This window comes from Lycorma delicatula, chromosome 3 (genome assembly GCF_047948215.1).
Source record: "Lycorma delicatula isolate Av1 chromosome 3, ASM4794821v1, whole genome shotgun sequence".
Classification (NCBI taxonomy): domain Eukaryota; kingdom Metazoa; phylum Arthropoda; class Insecta; order Hemiptera; family Fulgoridae; genus Lycorma; species Lycorma delicatula.
Genome location: NC_134457.1, coordinates 14,258,968 through 14,279,120, shown reverse-complemented (window position 1 = coordinate 14,279,120; position 20,153 = coordinate 14,258,968). Strand labels below are relative to the sequence as shown.

The following is a 20,153-nucleotide window of genomic DNA, read 5'->3' as shown; positions in this document are numbered from 1 at the left end:
ACAAAAATAAAACTACATGATAAAATTTATTTGGATGAACTAATAGTATAGGTGTAAAAACATGAATTTTCCTTTCGTAATTTTACTTCCTTGTACTCGAACAAGGAAGATTGTAATTGTGAAAATTGTCAGATTTCAACAGAAATATCCATTTTGACTAGTTTCTGCTTGATGTCTGTACATACGTGTACACACGTATGTATATGTGTATATTTATCTCGCATAACTCAAAAACGATTAACCGTACATTGTTGAAATTTTGGATTTAGGACTGTTGCAACATTTAGTTTTGCACCTCCTTTTTTGATTGCAATTGACTGGACCAAAAGTCTCAAAAAAAGCCCAAAATCCAAACAATTTGGATTTAGGACTTTTTTTAACTCCAGTAATAATCCCTCATTGAGAGCTTTTCAATGATAGATCACAAGTGATACTTATTTTCATTGGTTCCAGAGTTATAGCCCAATAAAATTTTAATTAATGAAAAATCTGGTCTTACAAGGGGAAGGCACATCGGTGAGAATCCGACTTCATTTTTTTTTTTTAATTTAACATATTGATTTATTAATAATTAATTATTAACTCGTGATTGTAAAAATCTTTTTACAATAAATAATAATTCAATAATAACAAAAAAAAGAAAAATAATTGTAATAAAAAAATCTATGTAATTTAATAGGTGTACAAGGAAGTCATGTGGTGTCCGTAGTGTAAATAAATTATCATTAACATAATAACCTTTTGGTCCAATAATTTTTTTTATGCATCAATGTAATTTGTAACTCATCTTCATATTTTATTTTTAATTTTGTTTCAAAATGAGCTTTACTGAATGTAGTATTAACTTATTTATCGCCCTTTTTTTGTCCTTTCCTGTTAATAGGAAACTTCGTGAGAAGTAAACCTTAGAAAGAGAGAGCTTGAGAGCAAGAGGGATACTATTTCTATCAGGTTTTAGTCTCTATTGCATAACTTACTGTCATTGTTGTTCTCATAGGTTTTCATTTCTTTGAGCTCTGAGATATTAAAAATAACACTTGATTAAGTTTTAGAAGAAACTTGCTATATCATCATGTTATCAGATAACATGATGTACAGCTATATAAACTTGAAAAATTGAAGAAAATCTGCATTATCTTTTTAGAAATTTTTTATACAAAATCTGTAGTCATTAATTTAACTATTTTGTACGTAATTTGAAACAATCATTATTTTTACATTATAATTCTTGGTTTACTGTATTTAATATACATTTTTATATTATTATTTTTCTTATTATTTTATTATGTATTCATTATTTTTTTGTTTGGAACAGGAAGTGAATGAATATGATACTCCATTTAATGCAAATGGCCCAAGCCCAGTGAAAGAAACGCCCATTAAACAATCATTACCATTTAGTCCTTCTCAGGTAATTTTTTTTTTTTTTAAATGAAAAGAAGATTGTTCTATTATACCTCAAGAGTTCGGTTTTGAGATATAATAACAATTTATGATTATGAGAAGTAATGACTAATTCAGCAATGTATATCACTCAACTACATTTACTTGTTATTTGTTTCTCATCAGTTTATATAGATTTTAATTAAAAACTTTTATATAAAATTAGTATATCCACAAAGTTTTTTTTGTTTAAAAATGTTAAAAATTGCATTCTGGATTGTTGTGAGTATTTTAATTTCTTTTAATAACTTCTATTTTTTATTCTTGTTACTATTAGATGCCATAACTGAATGGTTATATGCATGACGTAATGCGCTGGTTACTATTTTTCATTGGAATGTTATTAACATTAATTGTTAAACCATTCATGATAGTTTAAAACTAAAAGGATAAATTTTCAGACTTGTATCAAAAGAAATAATAATTTTTCTTTAAACGTAATATCTTAACTATCTCTTTCTGGAATTGTATGCAATTAAAATTAATGGCAGCTTTATTTGAATTTGAGCAAGGTTTTATCTAGCAGAATTATAAAAATCTGTTTACAGATTATCATTGATGCTTAAGTCATCTGGGTGGTATTTCAGGCAAGTAGTTTTTACTGCTTCAGTTTTATTTTTATAATTCTACTTTTCCTTTTCTAAGCTGAGGTAGTATATTATGATGGGACCAATTAAGTAATTCATTTTGAGTAAGTTTCTGTCACGCATAGTTCATTAAAAATCGAGATAATTTATAGTGTGGTCCTGTGGAATTAATTGTACGAATATATAATGAATTAGACAATGATAAACATTTGGAATATTTTGGAAACTTATGAAGTGTATGTAACCTACAATATTCACTAGTTTTTAAAAAAATGTAAAAATGAAATAGGTTATGTTTAGAAAACACATATTACACTGTTTACTGTCTAAATTTTGAAATATCAAGTTGGTAGAGAGAACTGTTTTCATTCCCAGATATTTCATAAATATAAAACACTTAATTATTCTTCAAGTTAATTATATTTCACTTGAAAGTTATCCTTACAAAATAAGAAATACCCTTAGCTTAAAACCCAACATGAACTAACACTGATTCAAACATAAAATAATTTAAAAAATAATCAAGTATTCTATTTCAACTCAAAATGGATATCAAACAACCAGAATGCAAAACTAGAATAACAATAGATTCTCATTACAAAATGAAAACTATCAGTGCTTCCAATCTTGGTGGTTCACGGCATTGAATAAAATTATTTTCAACTGATATGTATAAAAATTCTAAGAAACAATTAACTTGTTAAAATACAGCACATGGATTGTTTACATAAGATTTCGCCTGCTACCGTACTTTATTATAGATTGTAGGTTTATAGGTCAGATGTTTGAGCCATAAATGTGATTGCAATCATATGCTAAACAACAAGCTATCTACTGCATTTATTATTTTACAAATCATGGTTTATGTACAATCTGTTTTATAATTACTCTATTTTATTACATGCTGTTCTGCTTTTTTATTCCCTTTCTGTCTTATGGATAAATTTAACATGTTTGCTACCAAATATCACATATGTGTGATGCATGGTGTTTTCAACAGACTTAAACCAACACTTGAGACTCTTACCGCATATCAGTATATAATGAATTTACCCACAGACCAATAATTTTTTTCCTGTTTTTTTATCAATTAAGATTCAAAACGAATACAAACAATGCGTAACCTTTTTATTAATATCATTTACACCTTTAAAATTAATTTTTTTTTACATCATACTTATGACATCGGTCTAAAGGGTTTTTCTTTGATAAATTTACAGATGATATGTTATAAACCTACTGTCACAAATATTGATGTTCAAAATAAATGTATTTTGTAAATATTTTTAGACTTTCATAAACTTTTGCTATTTATTCCAAGCTTTTATTCAAATAAAAACGTTTTACCTAATGCTGCATATAGACAATAAAATATGCTAAAATTGTTGAATTGAGTGAAGTATGTAAATTCAACATACTTAATCATCAAAGACAAACATTACGTAAAATGTTTTTACTTTCAGGTAAATGTGATGACAAAACATAAATTAGAGAAACAAATTTTTATTTTTCAAATTGTATTGTAAATGTTGTATATAAAAAGTGGAATATAATTTACTGAGAAAGGATTAATTAATGTGTTTTGTGAAAAAGTATTTGAAATTGCATGAAGCCTAGCGTCAAAAAGATAAAAACACAACCTTATGTGATAAAACATCAAATACAAACAAGTCTATTTCAGGTTCATGATTGTTCCTTGAACCATTCTTGAAAACATGGTGCTGGACAAAGGCCAATCTTGTTGCCTTTGTCATCTATGCAAGTGTCCCCCTTTACGAATCCATATTGATTTGTTGATCCTGCCTTGACCAAACAATTAAGGCAAGTAGTTACAGGCTGTACTTGAAGTAGGTGTGCTGCAATGACATTTCTGAATTTCAGATATGTATTTTTATTTCCTACGTTCTTGGAGTATAAAGATTTACTATTCCAAAACTGCAGCATCAAGAAGGTGAAAAAAATCTTGAGTAAGAAATGTTGTAATAAAACGTTATCAATTTATAAGAGTGGAATAGTAAAAAATCATTTGATTCTGATGATCTATTCCACTCATGTTTTTGTGTAAACAGTAACCATGGCTTAGTTACAATTTGGCATCTTGTATTAGTTTCTTGTCTATTCCAGGTACGTGGGTTGTGGAATTTATGAGAATATTTCTCCTATCTTTCCTCTTCATGATGATTACAAAGTCTTTCTGACAGCTTTCACCTTTCTTTTCACATTTGCTTTGACAGCTTTCACCTTTCTTTAGCTTTGTGCTTATAACCACTTCTGGGTTTCCAGCTTGATTTCTCTGTGAGGTCCCACACATATTCTTCAACATACTTAATCTGTTAATACTTGTTTAATGCATTACTTTATCATCTGTAGGATTTGTTTTAGCATCATAAAAACAGATACCTGAATATTACCTAAACCTATTTCTGAACAGACTTTTCCAAAAATCGGATGTTCATAAAGCTCTAAAGTAGACCAACAGTGTTTCATTCTTGGGAAATGTATGTTGCCCTTGAGCGTGTAAAAAGCCTATGAACTTTTTGACCTCACCTGTTGTAACAGACTTCCACCATCGTAAAATCAAATGTTCATTAGTAGGATTTCTGTGGACACATAAGGCACCAATATTTATCCCGACTACAATTTTGTTAAAAAGGGCCTCATTAAAAATGGTGTAAAAAATTTCAGTAGGAACTGTAGATTGAAAATATACCTTCTTTTTGTCCAGCAGTGTTGTGGATGAAGGAAGAATTGTTTGTATCAGTCCAGGTGCTTGTTGGTTCTGATAATATCATAGTTGTGTTACAAAAAAAAAAAAAAATACAGAACATTTGGATCATTAACAATGTTTCCACTGCATCATTGGTCTCTAATGAAAACCTATATTTATTGGTTCAAAAAGCCGATTCTAAGCTTTATCACTTTCATTGCGAGATTCTAAGTCAGAAAGTGACTCAGTTCCTTGTTAGAACTAAATAAGGAATTTTCATCACTGTAGTCACACTCAATTTAACAATCAATTTTACTGTCTGTACATTTTCTTTTTGTACTGCACTCCATCACTCAATAAATGCATAAAATAGTTAGAACATTAAAAATAACAAAGAAACACAGCAGTCAGGAATTTTGAGGTTAGTTACTAAGCAAAACAACAGCTCAGACTGAGTAATATTGTGTAGAATGTAAACAGGTCTCCCCACTTTCAGTCTACAATAAAATAATTAAATAAAAATTCCTGCACTGGGACCAAGCGACCCATATATATGAAGCATTATTCCAACAGACTGACATGCAACAACAAAGGTAACAAAATAGACCATCTGGCTGTGCAGGCTCATTTAATGAAGGAAAGTATTCATCACATGTGTCATGTAGGGCTATGGGTTACTCCCCGAGCATCACATACGTATCATGTTGATCAACAGGTAAAAACAGTGCGTCACAAATACGTGGCGTTGGCCTATTTTGAATTAAATGTCCATTTTCAGATTTAGTAGTGAATGTGTTAACAGGTGAAATTAAAAGTAAAATCCATGTTTCTTTTCCATTTCCACATTATAAAGTTTTCCGTCTTGGAAGAGATTTAATTTTTATTAAATAAATCAGGCCTTGGAAAACCATTCATTCTGATGAAATTTCTGTTTTGCAGAGGTTTCACCCTAAAGGGATATATTAATTTATTTCTTATCTATCCCATTTTAGTTATGACTGTGATATATATAAAAGATCTGAGTATTATGCTGATTTTCCCTGGAAGTAATTGTATTAAATAAATAACCAGCCCTTTTTGATGAACCAAATGAAGTTATCTTAACAAGGTTAAATATCACTTATACTCTTATGGAATTGGTGTGCTGATATGCACAGCACATTCAGTAGTGAAAAAGGCAATGAAAGATCGTTTCACTTTTTCTTTTTTTTCTAGTAAGTCTGACATTGTGTGCTTTCTTATTTTTAGAAGTGATTTATGATGTGTCAGTTCACCACCATGATTGAAGAATCTAAAAAAACAAAAAAAAACTTTATTTTTGGTACTTATTGTGAAAATTTTATTGCTGGAGGTTCATGTTTATTTTATTTTCTGTTCTTACTTTACCTTTACAAATATATCATCTATTGAACTTCATTAAATATTTTCTTTTTTCCAGAAGGTGTATATTTTTTTTAATTTACAGATGAACTGTCCAGGGCAGATTATCTATCTAAAGCAATTTATAAGCTTTTTTAATACAGACTAAATTTTTGCCAAATTTGATCTTAGACCACATTAATAAGTAAACATTGTAAGCAAGATTGAAGCAAGGATCCTAGATTGTATTTATATATTGAGATTTTATATTCTTATTAAGATAGTTTATTCTGTAATTAATTTTAAATAAGCAATGAAATTACTGAGCAATCACTTGCTTGTTAATATTTATAAAACAATCCATCAATACAGTGAAAAATTTATATTTGCTATTGCATCTACAAACTAAGAAGAAGTTAGTAATAAGAAAATGTTTTTCTAAACTAAATTCATTATTTTATTCATTCACAATATCAGAGATTAATGTGGTGGTGGAAAGAATTGCCACCATTACTTTTTTTGTTTAAAGAATATTTTCAAATTCAACAATTTTTTTTTTAAGAAACTAGTATTTTACCAGAGGTTTCTAATATTATGGAAAAAAAGAAAGAAATTCTTATCTGATGTATCTTTATTCAGCTTTTTTTGCCTTTAAAATTGCTTGCGTTGTTCCATTTCTGTTTTTGTGAAGGAATTTTAAGATACAAGGAAGACATATTATATGTACATAATTAAGATATTGTTCCTATTTACTTCAGCAGTTTTGTTAAGGTAGGGAATGAATATTAAAGAGATTTTTAGATAAAAGTTTATCTGAAAAACTTTGCTTATCATAAGACATCACTAAAAAAATTTAGCTTTCTATATTTAAACATGGCTAACCTTGAAAATACTCCCTATTTGTGATCCCTTCTCCATTAAAACTTATAGTCTGAGATCTGGCAGCTGATTTCTGCAGGTATCTATTTTTTTAATGAAACTTGATTTAATTGAAAGATTAATGATAATTTAGTACATTGCTGCCGAGTTGCCTAGAAAAAATTAGCTGCAATTACATTTAATTTAATTAAATATATTGTAATTAATTTATTTTAACGAATTGCAACTATATTTTTTAAGCAAATTAAATATCGTTTGAAAAAAAATGATGTGAAGAATGTAAAAAAAAAATTGGTTGCTAGCTCTCAGTCAGCCACAGCCTCCAAGTTGCCAGGTGTAAACAGGTATGTTATTGTTAATTATTTACGCTCATTGTGTTTTTCAAAAAAATTGAAGTTTAATTTTTTCTGTATACAATAACACATGGTTGCCTGTAAAAAAATGGCCACAAATAGTGGTTCCCATTATTTTAACTAATTGCTTTTAGTCTGGATGACTGTGAATGAGAGAGAAGGAATGCGCGTGCTGCTTCATGTTGTTAACAAGGACACAATGTGGTATAGTTTAAGTAATAATGGATTTTTTAATTTAACATGAAGCAGTGTGCGCATTCCTTCTCTCTCGTTCATACTCGTCCAGACTGAAAGTAATGGCAACCATTACTTGCGGTAATTTTTTTTACAGGCAACTATGTGTTATTGTCTACAGAAAAAATTAAACTTCAATTTAATATATAATATTTATGAAAAACACAAACATCATAAATAATTAACAATAACATACCTGTTTACACTTGACAACTTGGATGTTGCAGCTGACTTGAGAGCTGGCAACCATTTTTTTTTTACATTCTTCACATCATTATCTTTCAAATGATGTTTAATTCACTTAAAAAAAATATAGTTGCAATTTGTTAGAATATATTAATTAAAGGTAATTGCGGCTAATTTTTGCTAGGCAACCCGGCAGTAATGTATTAAATTATCATTAATCATCGATTTAGATTGAGGTTCATTAAAAAAAAAAAACAGATATCTGCAGAAATCAGCTGCTGGATTATTAATGTACGATGAATTATTAAGAGCATAAAAATCAAACTTAAATCTTGGAACCGGTAATCTATAATTAATACTGTTAGCATTTGTGCATGTTTATGCCATTTGATATTTTATTTCAGTTCCTGAACACATCAAACTTCTCATTCGACGTTGGATCATCATCAACACCAGTGAAACAAGAAGTAGATGATGATAACAAGAGTGATGGTGAGCTGATAACACCTGATCCCCAACCTTTGCGCCAGCACTCGCATCAGTGTACACCAAAATCCAAGCGATCTCTAAGTACAGGTACTCCTCCTAGAACACCGACTCCTTTTAAACATGCCTTTGAAGAAATTGAAAAGAAAAGAGGGGCTGTAAAGTACCAGGTAAATCCATATATTTGGGTTTGTTTACTTAATATGATAAATGTGTTATAACTGTTTAGTATATTTGTTACTGACTTTGTTTTTTATTTATAATTTAAATTTCAACAAGGTTCAATTTTACCCACAAGATAGAAGTTTTAACAATTTTGAAAGTCTTTGTAATTTGAATTTATTTTTATTGATAACATTTTCTTTTCTTGGGGTAAACTGATTTGGCCAGTCTTTAATTGTGTAGTTTTACTCTGTAGCCTGACTATCCCACAAATACAAGAAACACATATATTTTGTAAAACCACTCTGGAGACCGAGAAGAAGCCCTATCGCTTTCAGGTCAGCAATGATTCACCATGAGTGTTCATCATACTTAATAGCTTTTAAAGTTTTTGATGTACTTTCATATGTTTCTTTCATTCCTACAGAATTTGCTACCATTATAAAAGAAAATTTATTTGAGTTGTGCAACAACACTGCCTTTAAGCTTCTTTTTGACGAGTCAGTAAATAAACATCGATCGTGAATAACATATTCAACGTCCAGTTCAGATATTAGCCCCTTAACATCACAGCAGGAACAAATTAAACTCTTCTAAAGTATTTCAGTAAATTTTTGTTTCGATTTCTATATACTGAAATTTTAGTATCCTTGTTAAATAAATTCCATTCTTTAAGACGTGAATCTAGGGGTTCTGCATGTTGTTTCAACAAATACAAGTCACGAATTAGGTCGCTCAGTTCTGCTTATGTGATGAGGTGAGATTCAGTATTTTATTCATCTGGAATGTAATTAATATCTATTGAAGATGAGGATTCATCAGTTGAGCCTTTTGGGAGAATCAGATATTTCTTCCCAAGAAGTTGGAGCTATCGAAATTGGTAAATTAACACCATGAAGTACTGGTCTTATAGCTGAATGAACATTTGGATATGAAATACTGCTTTTATTGTTTGAATTGAAACTAGTAACATTTGTTAAGCAAAAAGAGCAGTCATCATAATGGTTAGAAGGCTCTTGCCAAATCATAGGTACGCCAAAAGGCAAGTACTCTTTTTTTTCCTTTTAACCATCGGGTTTGTTTAACGTAGCACTTGATGATGCTTGCTACATGTGGATCCCAGGATTTATCTTAGTCTCCCGAGGAACAGTCAAAATAATGTTTATAAACAGTTTTCAGCAAATTTGATACTGGTTTTCGTTGACTTTTCGTGGAATTCTCTGCAAACGCAACAAAAAATATTTGGAGAATTTTTATAAGCTTGATTTTATTCATTGTACAATTCAAAATATTTTAATGAATGAAAGTAAACTGAAATATTTACTTAATTATAAAAATAATTAAATTTTAATTTATAAATGCTTAATTACTTAAAATACTTTATAAAATTGTTTCTTGATGGAGTGCAATAAAACACAGCGCAAAACACACACACACACACACAACTTAAAAAATCTTGATGTTCAATAAAATAATATCAAAAGTTATTCTGTCATAAAAATCTTTCACTAAATTTATAGCATCACTTATGAAACAATCTTTATATATATATATATGATAGAATCACTATCACAACTAAAGAACAAGTAAGTTGTACTGAGAGCTGAATTCGTACTGAAGAAAATTTTATCATGTTGAATTACTCATTACTTGACTCACTGACATGTCTATAAATGTCTGGCTTGACATAAAATACATTCAACTGTTATGTATCAAATACATGCATGCATCACAATATAAACTTAGAATGGAATTCCAATTATTTTTGTTTTTGTTTTTTGAGCAAATTGTATGTAATTCATGTCAGTTCACCTACAACTGTTGAGTCATATTGCCTAGAATATAAATACACATTGATACTTTGATCTCATTAATTGTAAAAAAAAGTATCAACTTATAAAACAGCAAATTTTAATCTTTCAAAATTTTGTAACAAAATGTAATAATTTATTAATTTTTAGTAAAACTTGTTATTTTTTTTTATTGTGCATCATATTTTTATTCAGTAAAGATAATAAAAGTGAGATCAAGTAAGCTTATTAGAATTGAAGAAAGTGTTTCAAATAAGCTATTCAAAAAAATGCTACTCATAATAGTAACAAATACTCAGAATAATGCTGCTAAAAAAAAATTAAGTAAATGTTTAGTAAAAAGACTAAGAAAATCCAATAATAATTAAATAACATAATAATATTAAAATAGATCAATAATATTTCATTGTCTTCTTATGAATATTACGGAAGTCTCCAGATATCTTACGCATTTTCTGGATTTGGGGCTCGTATGCAGCTGTGTTCTTTGTTCATGACATGTGAGTGAGGTGTAGTCTTGCACAGATTCAGGCTTACCATACCTGAGACATGTGGTTAATTGAATCTTATTCACCAAATAACACTGTTATCCATTACCTAGAACTCAAATCCAAATAAAAGCAACTCCCTCTATTAGGATTTGAATCTGAGAACTCTCTGACTTTGAAATAAATTGATTTACGATGACGAGTTTTACCTCTAGACCATCCTGACAGGTCCATGATACATTTGTAAAAAGAGATCTGTACTTAAAAAACACACTATCCTGATAATTTAAACTAAAAATAAGAAGGTATGTGAAGGCAGCTAATTTTCCTTTTTAACAGAAAACATTCATTTTTTTCGAAGAACTTTATTTATAAATGTAATGGATCCTTTCAACAATTCTACTAGGCTGTATGTGAGATGTATAAGCAAACTTTTGTTCAGTTTTTAGCTTGATATCATAATCATCAGGAAAAAATGCTTGAAAAATTAATATGAAAATATGAAAATCCAAAAATATTATTTGAATATTTCCTTCCCTGAAAAGTGCTCTGTTATACTTTATTCTATTACAAAAAAAAAATAATAAAAATTCATCTGACAGGTTTTTGAAAAAGAAATCTCGAAAAATAAATATTCCTAACTTGCTCTGATTCCTAACATTAAAGGCGAATAGAAATTTTCTACATCATATCAATACTGTTATAGTATATGAGTAAGTGTACCCATATCAACAGTGAGCCACTAATGCAGATGTTTGCACATGAGTTGGGAGTATCAGGTGTCAACCATGCATACAAGAAAGTACATTAGTGTGATTCACATGCCACATACTTGGAGTATTGTTATTTCTGAGACATTTGGAGCTATCTTTCTCAAACACTCTCAGATGGTGTATCAAATTGAAATTTTGTTTATGTTCATGTATATAATAAATTTAATTTGCCCACCTGGTTGGTCTAGTGGTGACACATCTTTCCAAATCGGTTGATTTCGAAGTCGAGAGTTCCAACGTTCAAATCATAGTTAAAGGAACTAGGCAGGAACTGCCTAGTTAAAGGCAGTTACTTTTATACGGATTTGAATACTAGATTGTGGTTATCAGTGCTCTTTGGTGGCTGAGTTTCAATTAACCACACATCTCAGAAATGGTCGACCTGAGACTGTACAAGACTACACTCATACATGTCATCCTCTGAAGTAATACCTGACGGTGATTCTCATAGGCTAAACAGGGAAAAAATTTATATTTAACTTTGTCATCTTTATTAATTTTTAATATTTCTAAATGGGTATTAATAAAAACAGCAACAGATAACAGTACTCATAGAGTAAATTAATATAAAATGTTCATTATAATATTATTGTAATGTAACAAAAATTACCACCATGTACATGGTTTATTTCAGTATTTTTAATTTTTAATATGCATTTAAATGAATTCAGCCATCACTGAGAATGAAGGATCACACTAAATGTGTGAAATGGGTATTTTTAAAATCTGCAGAATTATCTTCTCATAAGTCTTTTATTAGGTTAATATGTGTATAATGTTTTTATTTAACGATTTTTCTCGATTTATAATTTTTTATGTTCATCATCTGACTAAAAAGGCCGTAGCAAATTCTGTTTCTTTTTACTGCCTAATAACAAGCTCATGGTATGCTTACTACACTGCTGAACCTATTTCACAAAACTAAAAACAACTAATAAAAACACAGCATCCCAAACATTTAGTATCTTAATCTGAACAGCGCTCTTAACGTACATACCTAGGATGTTTAAAATGTGAAGTTTTTGTCTGTAGATAAATGCATGAGCATTTCTGATTCAGGTATGTGAATTTGGCATGTCCATTTTAAATTGTATTTATGGGTGACGTACTTTGAACATCACATTTCAAATCTGCTAATAACTTCATGGCATTCTAAGAACACATTCCAAATAAATGTGTTAGCTAGCTATTTTCAAATTGCCGCTTTAGCAATGAACTTTTCAATCATGAAATAAATACAAAGAAATCTGTTACAACTTCTGATTATTCAATGCTTATTTTATCATAAAATTATATTAATAAAAGTTGATCTAGAAAACAAAACAGAACGATATTGTTGTGTTGAAAGAACTGTTAAGGTAGAACAGTTACTGTTCTCTTGTTTTTATTTATTTATTTTTTTATTTTAATTATATATATATATATATATATATTTTTTAAATATATTAAGTTAATTTCAGGGAATAATAAAACAAGTACCTTAAAATTGGTTTTAAAGTATGATTTTCATTTACTGACAACCCCTTCACTGATTGAAATGCTACCCTTGAGATTAAGGTAGTGTTATTTATTATTATTATTACTGGAAAATTTTCATGCAATACTCCATAATTAAAATTGAATTCTAGTGAACAGGACCAAGCTTGATTATTCTTACTTCTGAATTAGAAAAATAAAATGTTTTTGTTAAGAATTGAGAAAAAAATTTAAAAAATGTTATGCAGAAACTTTATGCAGTTGTTGATGTCATGAAGTGAAGGGAGTAGCACTATATGTGACATTGATTGCAAAAATTAGCAAATGCAATACAAAAGAATTAAAAATGTAATTTATTTGATCACTGGTATAAGTTCTTTTGTTGTGATTTATTAACTAGATGTGTTATTATGCTTTTAACAAATAAATTAATTCTTATTGTATTTGTTTACTCTGTTGTTTTATAATAATTTTTGAATTGTAATCATAAGCTTTATGTTTCTATGTGCATTGTTATTATTTGTGTATTCAGTGGATTTTATCATTACAAATATGTATTAGTGCAGTGATTCTTTTCTGTATATATAATTTTACAGTTTGTAATTTAACATTTTTTTGAGATAGTTAGATTAGTTTGCAAAAGAAAAGGCATTTACAGCCATAAACTTATATCTGTTTTATCTATCTAAAAAATCAAGCTGTATTAATTTGATTATTTTATGAAAAAGCCCTTTCTTTGTGATGGTTTTAACCATGACAGTTGTCAATAAAAATGATGTAAAACTAAACTATTTTTATATTTTGAAATTATGAGCCAAACCAAATTTTATAAATGCAGTACTTTTTTAATAACTTTCAAAAGTTTTCAATCACTTTGTGACCGACCTTCAGTGAAGATGGCCCTTTGCATTATTAAAAAGATTTTATTTATAAAATTCAGTTCCGGTTTGTCATTTAAAAAATGTATAGTTTTTATTTATTTATTCTTTTTTTATTTATTAATTCTTTTATTTTTTTATAAAATTCAGATTGCAGAAAATATTGATTTCTTCTCTCTGAGAATTTCCGCCTGTTTTTTCTGCTGTCAGATTTTGCAAGAAACCATGGAAGTGTGAAACAAAAGGACAGAAGTGTTATTTGACCACTTTTCTTGATTTTCTTTAATCTGATGATTGGTTGGCACACTTCATTCTCCTCTAGAATCCATCAGTCTTTTCAGTATTTCATATATTATGCCATTATGACCTCTCATATCTGTTTCAAATACAGATTGAAGGAAGATTATAATTTTCTGTTTAGACTATTAAAAACGTTATTTTGAAGAGTTACTTTTGTTGATGGTCAAAATACTACCAAATCTGTGAGGAATTCTTGATTTAAACATTTCTGTAGCATTTTTCCTTAATCTACAGTTGCATCAGTATAAAAATTCTCAGCAACACAGGTTATGAAAATTGAGTATACTAATTGATGATAGATGAAAATAGTATGAATGACACAGTTGTTATTCTTATTTACAGCCCCAGACACCCACACGTTTGGTGGAAGATATTACAGAGCTTATGAAAAGGGAACAAGAGTTATCATCCGATTCTCGTTATGAGACCGATAACTCAAGAACTCAGTCTCATGTAAGTTAACTTATTCATCTATTTACATTTTTCAGTTGCATTGTTTCATCATAGATGTTTTTGAACGGGTCCCTTATATAGCAATTTTTCATATTCAATTTTTTCCTTGTAACTTCCTTCAACTAACATTTGATAATTTCCATTTCCTTTAATTTCTGTTAAATTCCTCTTTCTTTAACAAGTTTTCCTTGAACACATTTCTCCTTTGAATTATATCAGGTTATATTTTACCTTTTTCATCTGCTTTCATAACAAGCACTTCAGTCCATTAATTTTTTGTCTACTGAATTGTTTTCCTTTATCTCCAATCCAGTATTCCAAATGATTTTATCCTTATACTTTGCCATGTACACTATTTATATTAGTAGTTGCAACTCTTATTGTAGGAAAATTTACTAAAGTCTATATGGCTTTTTATGTTCATATTAACAAACACAATCCATGAATTTGGAAAATTGAAGATCCATACAAGTTATTATTATGAAAGCTTGGGAGACTGGTGAGGTAAAGTATTTGGTATGTGGTAGTTAAAATTGTTATTGATTATTATAGATTGAAATAATGTATGACAAGAATAAAAGTGAAAACTGGGAGTTGGAGAAACCAATTCATTAAATGTAAAAACATGTTAGGTGAACATGTTCTGTTCACCTTCATAAGTGAACAGAAAATATTTATTTTCTTATTTCACTTGTATATAATACACATTGATTAAGAGTAGACTGATTTATCTGTTTATTTTAAAATTCAAAATAGAAGAAGCAGTTATAAAAAAAGTAAATGAAATAATTAAATTTTTAATTAAGTAATTTAATAAATACCATCAACAGCAATTGAGGTATTTCTCCCAGTTTCCTTTTTTAGGATCGGTTAATTGTTTTAATAAATTTAATTGTTGTGCATTAAATGTAATAATTTATGTGCTGTAATATTAAATTTATTTAAATAGTATCTTACGAGGGACATTCAATAACTAACAAGACAAATTGATGAAGAGAAAAAACGATTTATTCAATGACAATGAAACTTTTACTACTTTTCAACATATTCTTCAGCAACATTCAAACACTTGTCCTACTATTCTGTGAGTTTCTGATTCCACAGCGTAGAATTCTTTACCTTGCTGGATAAACCATTCGTATACCACTTTTTTGATAGCTTCATTGTCATCAAACTTCTTGCCATGAAAAAGTCCTTGAGCAAGTCAAAAAATTAAAAATTGAACGGGGCAAGATCTGGGCTGTAAGGAGAATGTGGCAACACTTCTCAGTGGTTTCTCCCGTTAACTGAGCGATGTGGGGACACACATCATGCAAGAGAATCACACCTTTTGAAGGAGCACCCTGATGTTTTCATCTTATTGCGGGTCTCACTTTCTGTTGGAGCATGTTATTACACAAACTATTAATTTGGGAAATTTTGACTCGCTTGATTTTGCAAATAAGATCATTTATGCAATTTTGCAGTGCGGTAGTCAAAACTTCAACTGGTCTTCCAGAGCAGTGGAGATCAGTCATACTTGTTCTGCCTGAATTAAACTATTCCACCCACTTACACACATTACTGTAGTTTAAATACTTTTCACCATACATTTTAAACGTTATTGAATAAATTTCCGCAGGTTCACATCTTCTGATAGCAAACATTTTATCACTGAAGGTTGCTTTTCTGGCATACACGTTTCAAGCAAAGCGACATTCTGAAATCAACAAAAGAGGTTATATTTAGATTATTTATGATCCAACAGCTGATTAGATGTGTTCACAAGTTTGCCAACTTGACCCTCAAAAAGTTTCATGTCATTGAATGAACCGTTTTTTCTCTACATCAGTTTGTCTTGTTAATTATTGAACATCCGTCATACATCTGTACTTATTTAATAAGCAGTGATGGAAGTGGTATTTCAGTATGCAACATGATAAGTTTAAAAATCTAGTTTTCCTCATTTTTAATCATTTATTAATAAGGTTTCAAATGAAAGGTTCCCAAAAGAAGAGTAACCTCTGGTTTCACATTATGTTTTCTTAACATTTGTGTAATTTATTATTAATTATTAAGATCTTTGATATGCTTTCATATATACTTCAGTGGTGAAGATAAGAAAAATTAAAAAATTTTTGGAAAAATTCAAAACTTAGTTGGGAATTTAAACTAAGACAAGCTAATCTAGAAGCCAAATAAGCTAAGTAATAATTAACTGGCCAACTTAATTAGTAATTAACCACTAACCCTGCCGAATTGAATTGCCTCATGTAATTTCGGCAAAAGCTTATGGTATTTGTAAAATATAAATTATTTTAGTAAATTTAAAGCATTATTCAGTAAGCATTTTAACTGCTGGTATATAGGTTCATATTTTACCTAAAGCTGAAAAATATGTATTTCATAAATAAGTAAATAACCCTGAGCTTAAAGTGATAGAAATAAAAAAAAATGCCTTCTAATGAACTGCAATTACCTTGATTACATTTAATTTTTATTGTGAAGAATATTTGAGTCGAGATCTTACTGGAGAAGGTTGTACTGTATTTAGCTCTATATTGTGTTAAGAATTTGCTGTGACTTTTCCTATACTTTTCTTTATGAAATTTACTCCATGAAATTAAGTGTTGTACAGTGTTTATAGGTTTGTGCAAGACACAAAGTTTACCTTTGTGCAAGACAAAGGTAGTGGGGGCTGATTGTCTATATCTATGTATTAGCTATGTCTATATATTAGCTTAGATGAAAACAAAACAGTTTTTATGAGGAAATAAAAATAATACATTAATTTATATCAAAGACAATTAGAAAAAGTTAATTGTGAATCTGATTATTTAAAAAATTAAAATAAGAAACTGAAGGCTGAAGTTGCTAATCTGAGAAGCTAACACAATCGTTCCATCAATTGACTCATAATTATGTAAAGATATCCAGTGTTTCTAAATAATAAAATTTGTTTGAAAGAAAATAAATGTGTATCATCATCATTGGTATTCAGTTTAAATTGGATTTCATAAAAAACATCTATCAAAGGCTAACCCCTATAATAGGCTATTTGACTGGTTTCTGAAAACCATCTCAGACTATTTAGTGGTGTTTATCGAGCCTACAAAAAAGGTTACTTTTAATTCTTTTATGTATTTCTTCAAAAAAATAGGAAATAAAAATGTACTATTTAAATAAGCCATCAAAACGCTACTTTGAGCAATATGACATCGCACTGGCTTCAGTGACATCACATATCAGTAAATAAACATCAGGTCACAAGTTGATTTAGCATTCTGCTGTGTGTTATTTTTTACTTTGATTTACCCAAGAAAATGAGTTAGAAATGGTGTGTAGTGCCAGCATGCACAAATTCATCAATAAGACACTGGAAAAACTATTTGTATGTGTTCCAAAAAATCCCAAAATGCACAAAAAGTGGTAACAATTTGCTCGCAGAAATCCTGATGATATCATCCTGGTGGATAATTCATATGTTTTCTTCTGTGAAGACCAGCCGCTTTGATGTAAGTAAACATATTATTATTAATGAGTATCTTGTTGTAAAGACATAATATTTAGATTATGGATGATCTATTTTACCAATCTGTTTGAAGTTAGAATTCAGTGTTGTCTTACCTAAGGGGAGTTTCAAGTCTGGCCCAACTGGTCATTTAGGTGCACTACCGCTCTCAGTTTAACCCAAGATCATGTTATTTTATAATATGTAAAATATGTTAATATGGAGATCATGGAAAATGACCAGTATATTTTCTAATCTCAAGAATTATTTTTTTAATTTTTTAGTCCTATCAATAATTAAAAATCATTAGCAACTTATCAGTGTAATGTAACTGTACCAATAAATGTGTACTCTTGATCAAACTCAGGCCAACCATTCCTGACACAAATGGTTAACTGAAACCCAACCACCAAAGAACAATGGTATCCACTATCTAGTATTCAAATTCAAATAAAAGCAATTATCTTTATTAGGATTTAACCTGAGAAATTTCAACTTCAAAATCAGTTTATTTACTATCATTTTACCACTAGAACAACCCCCTAGGTTAGAATATTCTTAATTTAACAAATTCAGAAGAAACAGTTAAATCATGTTAGTTTAATCTCAATCTATACACTTTTTGCCATAATTAAAAGTAGGATGTAAGTTATTGAAAGTAACAAAAACATTTTTAAATATAAACTTTATAATTTTATGAACAAATTTTTGCCCCCCACACTTTTAGCCAAAATCAACAGAATTCTAATCTCCAAAATAAGTTCAATCCAAAAAATATTGCTTCATTAAAGCAGTAACTTGTGTAATAAACAATAAGCTAGCTAAAACAACATCTTCATTGTGATTAATGAAGACAAAATTATAGGCCTGTTTCATAAAAATCTTGCTCCATTAAAATTATACATACAAATTTAACTCTTGCTTTAAAAATTACTAATCCTTTTTACATACGACATGGATATGTTGTATGCACATATGTTTGTTGTATGTTTTCAGCAGTAAGTGGATACTTACTGCTGATAACAACTAAACATGATATATCCATTCAAATAAAAATTTATTAAAACCATTGTAGTTAATTTTTTTTATAGTGAGATTAATAATCATAAATATGAAAATATTTGCTTATTTTAACACTCTGTGTCATAAATATTTACTTGACTAGATAGATAATTCACTTTTAAAAAATGTGTCTATGTTTTTAAAATAACTTATCTAATGATTTTCCTGCGGATCGATTTTATTACAATGATGATTTTCCAAATGATTTTATTACAGATGGAGAAAGACATGGCAAACTACTGTCAGTACAAAATGGGATTCAACCAAAGAATTATCATGGTAGATGGAGTTTTGCCTTCTAAATTTTATTGCAAGCAAGATCTCAGGAAAAGAATATGTGATGCTGGTACTTCTCGACCTGCATTTGTCAAACAGCAAAAAACCCAACTCATTCAAGAATGTGAAGACATTCAGCCAACTGCAACTGTGCAAGAAGTTGTCATAAGTAAAGCCCATATGATGGCTTCATTTCACAAAGTTGCTCTTCATGATCGGATAGAATACAAAAATGTAATATGGAAATCATAAAATATCACAATATCACTCGATATTATAGTAACAGTTTCAAAATTGCATGACGCAAAGGAATGGCAATCAATGACAGACATATATACTGATGTGTGATGTTATCATAGATTCAGCCAATCCAGACCATTTTCAATTACATGGCGCCAGCTAAAAAAATAATTAAGTTTTTTCAGGGTTTTTTTTTTTTGGATAAATAATCCATAATTTTTTAGTCAGATTAATGCAAATCACTTAACCCCATAATCTATGCGGATATCAATAATTATTATGTTATTTTCACGCTGCCGAATAGCCTATTATTGTAAAGTTTTAAAGAACTTTTAATAAAATTCAATTTCTGAGTTAATTAAGTTGAAAATAAAATTATTTTTATCAGATCTTGGATTTTTGTTGGCGAATAGAGTTGTCTTGAGTTCATGTCACCTTAAAAATCAAAACCGTTAATGAAGACAAGCAGCTTCAAAAAGATGGTTGTTTACAGCTTGTTTGGTTTAAAGT

The 20,153-nt window shown here is 29.1% G+C and overlaps 1 protein-coding gene across 4 annotated transcripts in view; it reads left to right on the top strand.

Annotated features, from left to right (window-relative positions):
• Nucleotides 1–20,153, top strand: part of Myb (proto-oncogene like protein Myb) — a 176,870-nt gene that overhangs the window by 120,319 nt on the left and 36,398 nt on the right. For 3 of the 4 annotated variants that reach the window (XM_075359436.1, XM_075359437.1, XM_075359435.1), the window contains exons 9-11: nucleotides 1,316–1,411; nucleotides 8,153–8,404; nucleotides 14,465–14,575. In XM_075359436.1, the coding sequence (XP_075215551.1) occupies nucleotides 1,316–1,411; nucleotides 8,153–8,404; nucleotides 14,465–14,575 (459 nt within the window). Of the gene's footprint in view, nucleotides 1–1,315; nucleotides 1,412–8,152; nucleotides 8,405–14,464; nucleotides 14,576–19,343; nucleotides 19,888–20,153 lie in introns of those variants that run through there. The other variant, XM_075359438.1, reaches the window with a different exon arrangement.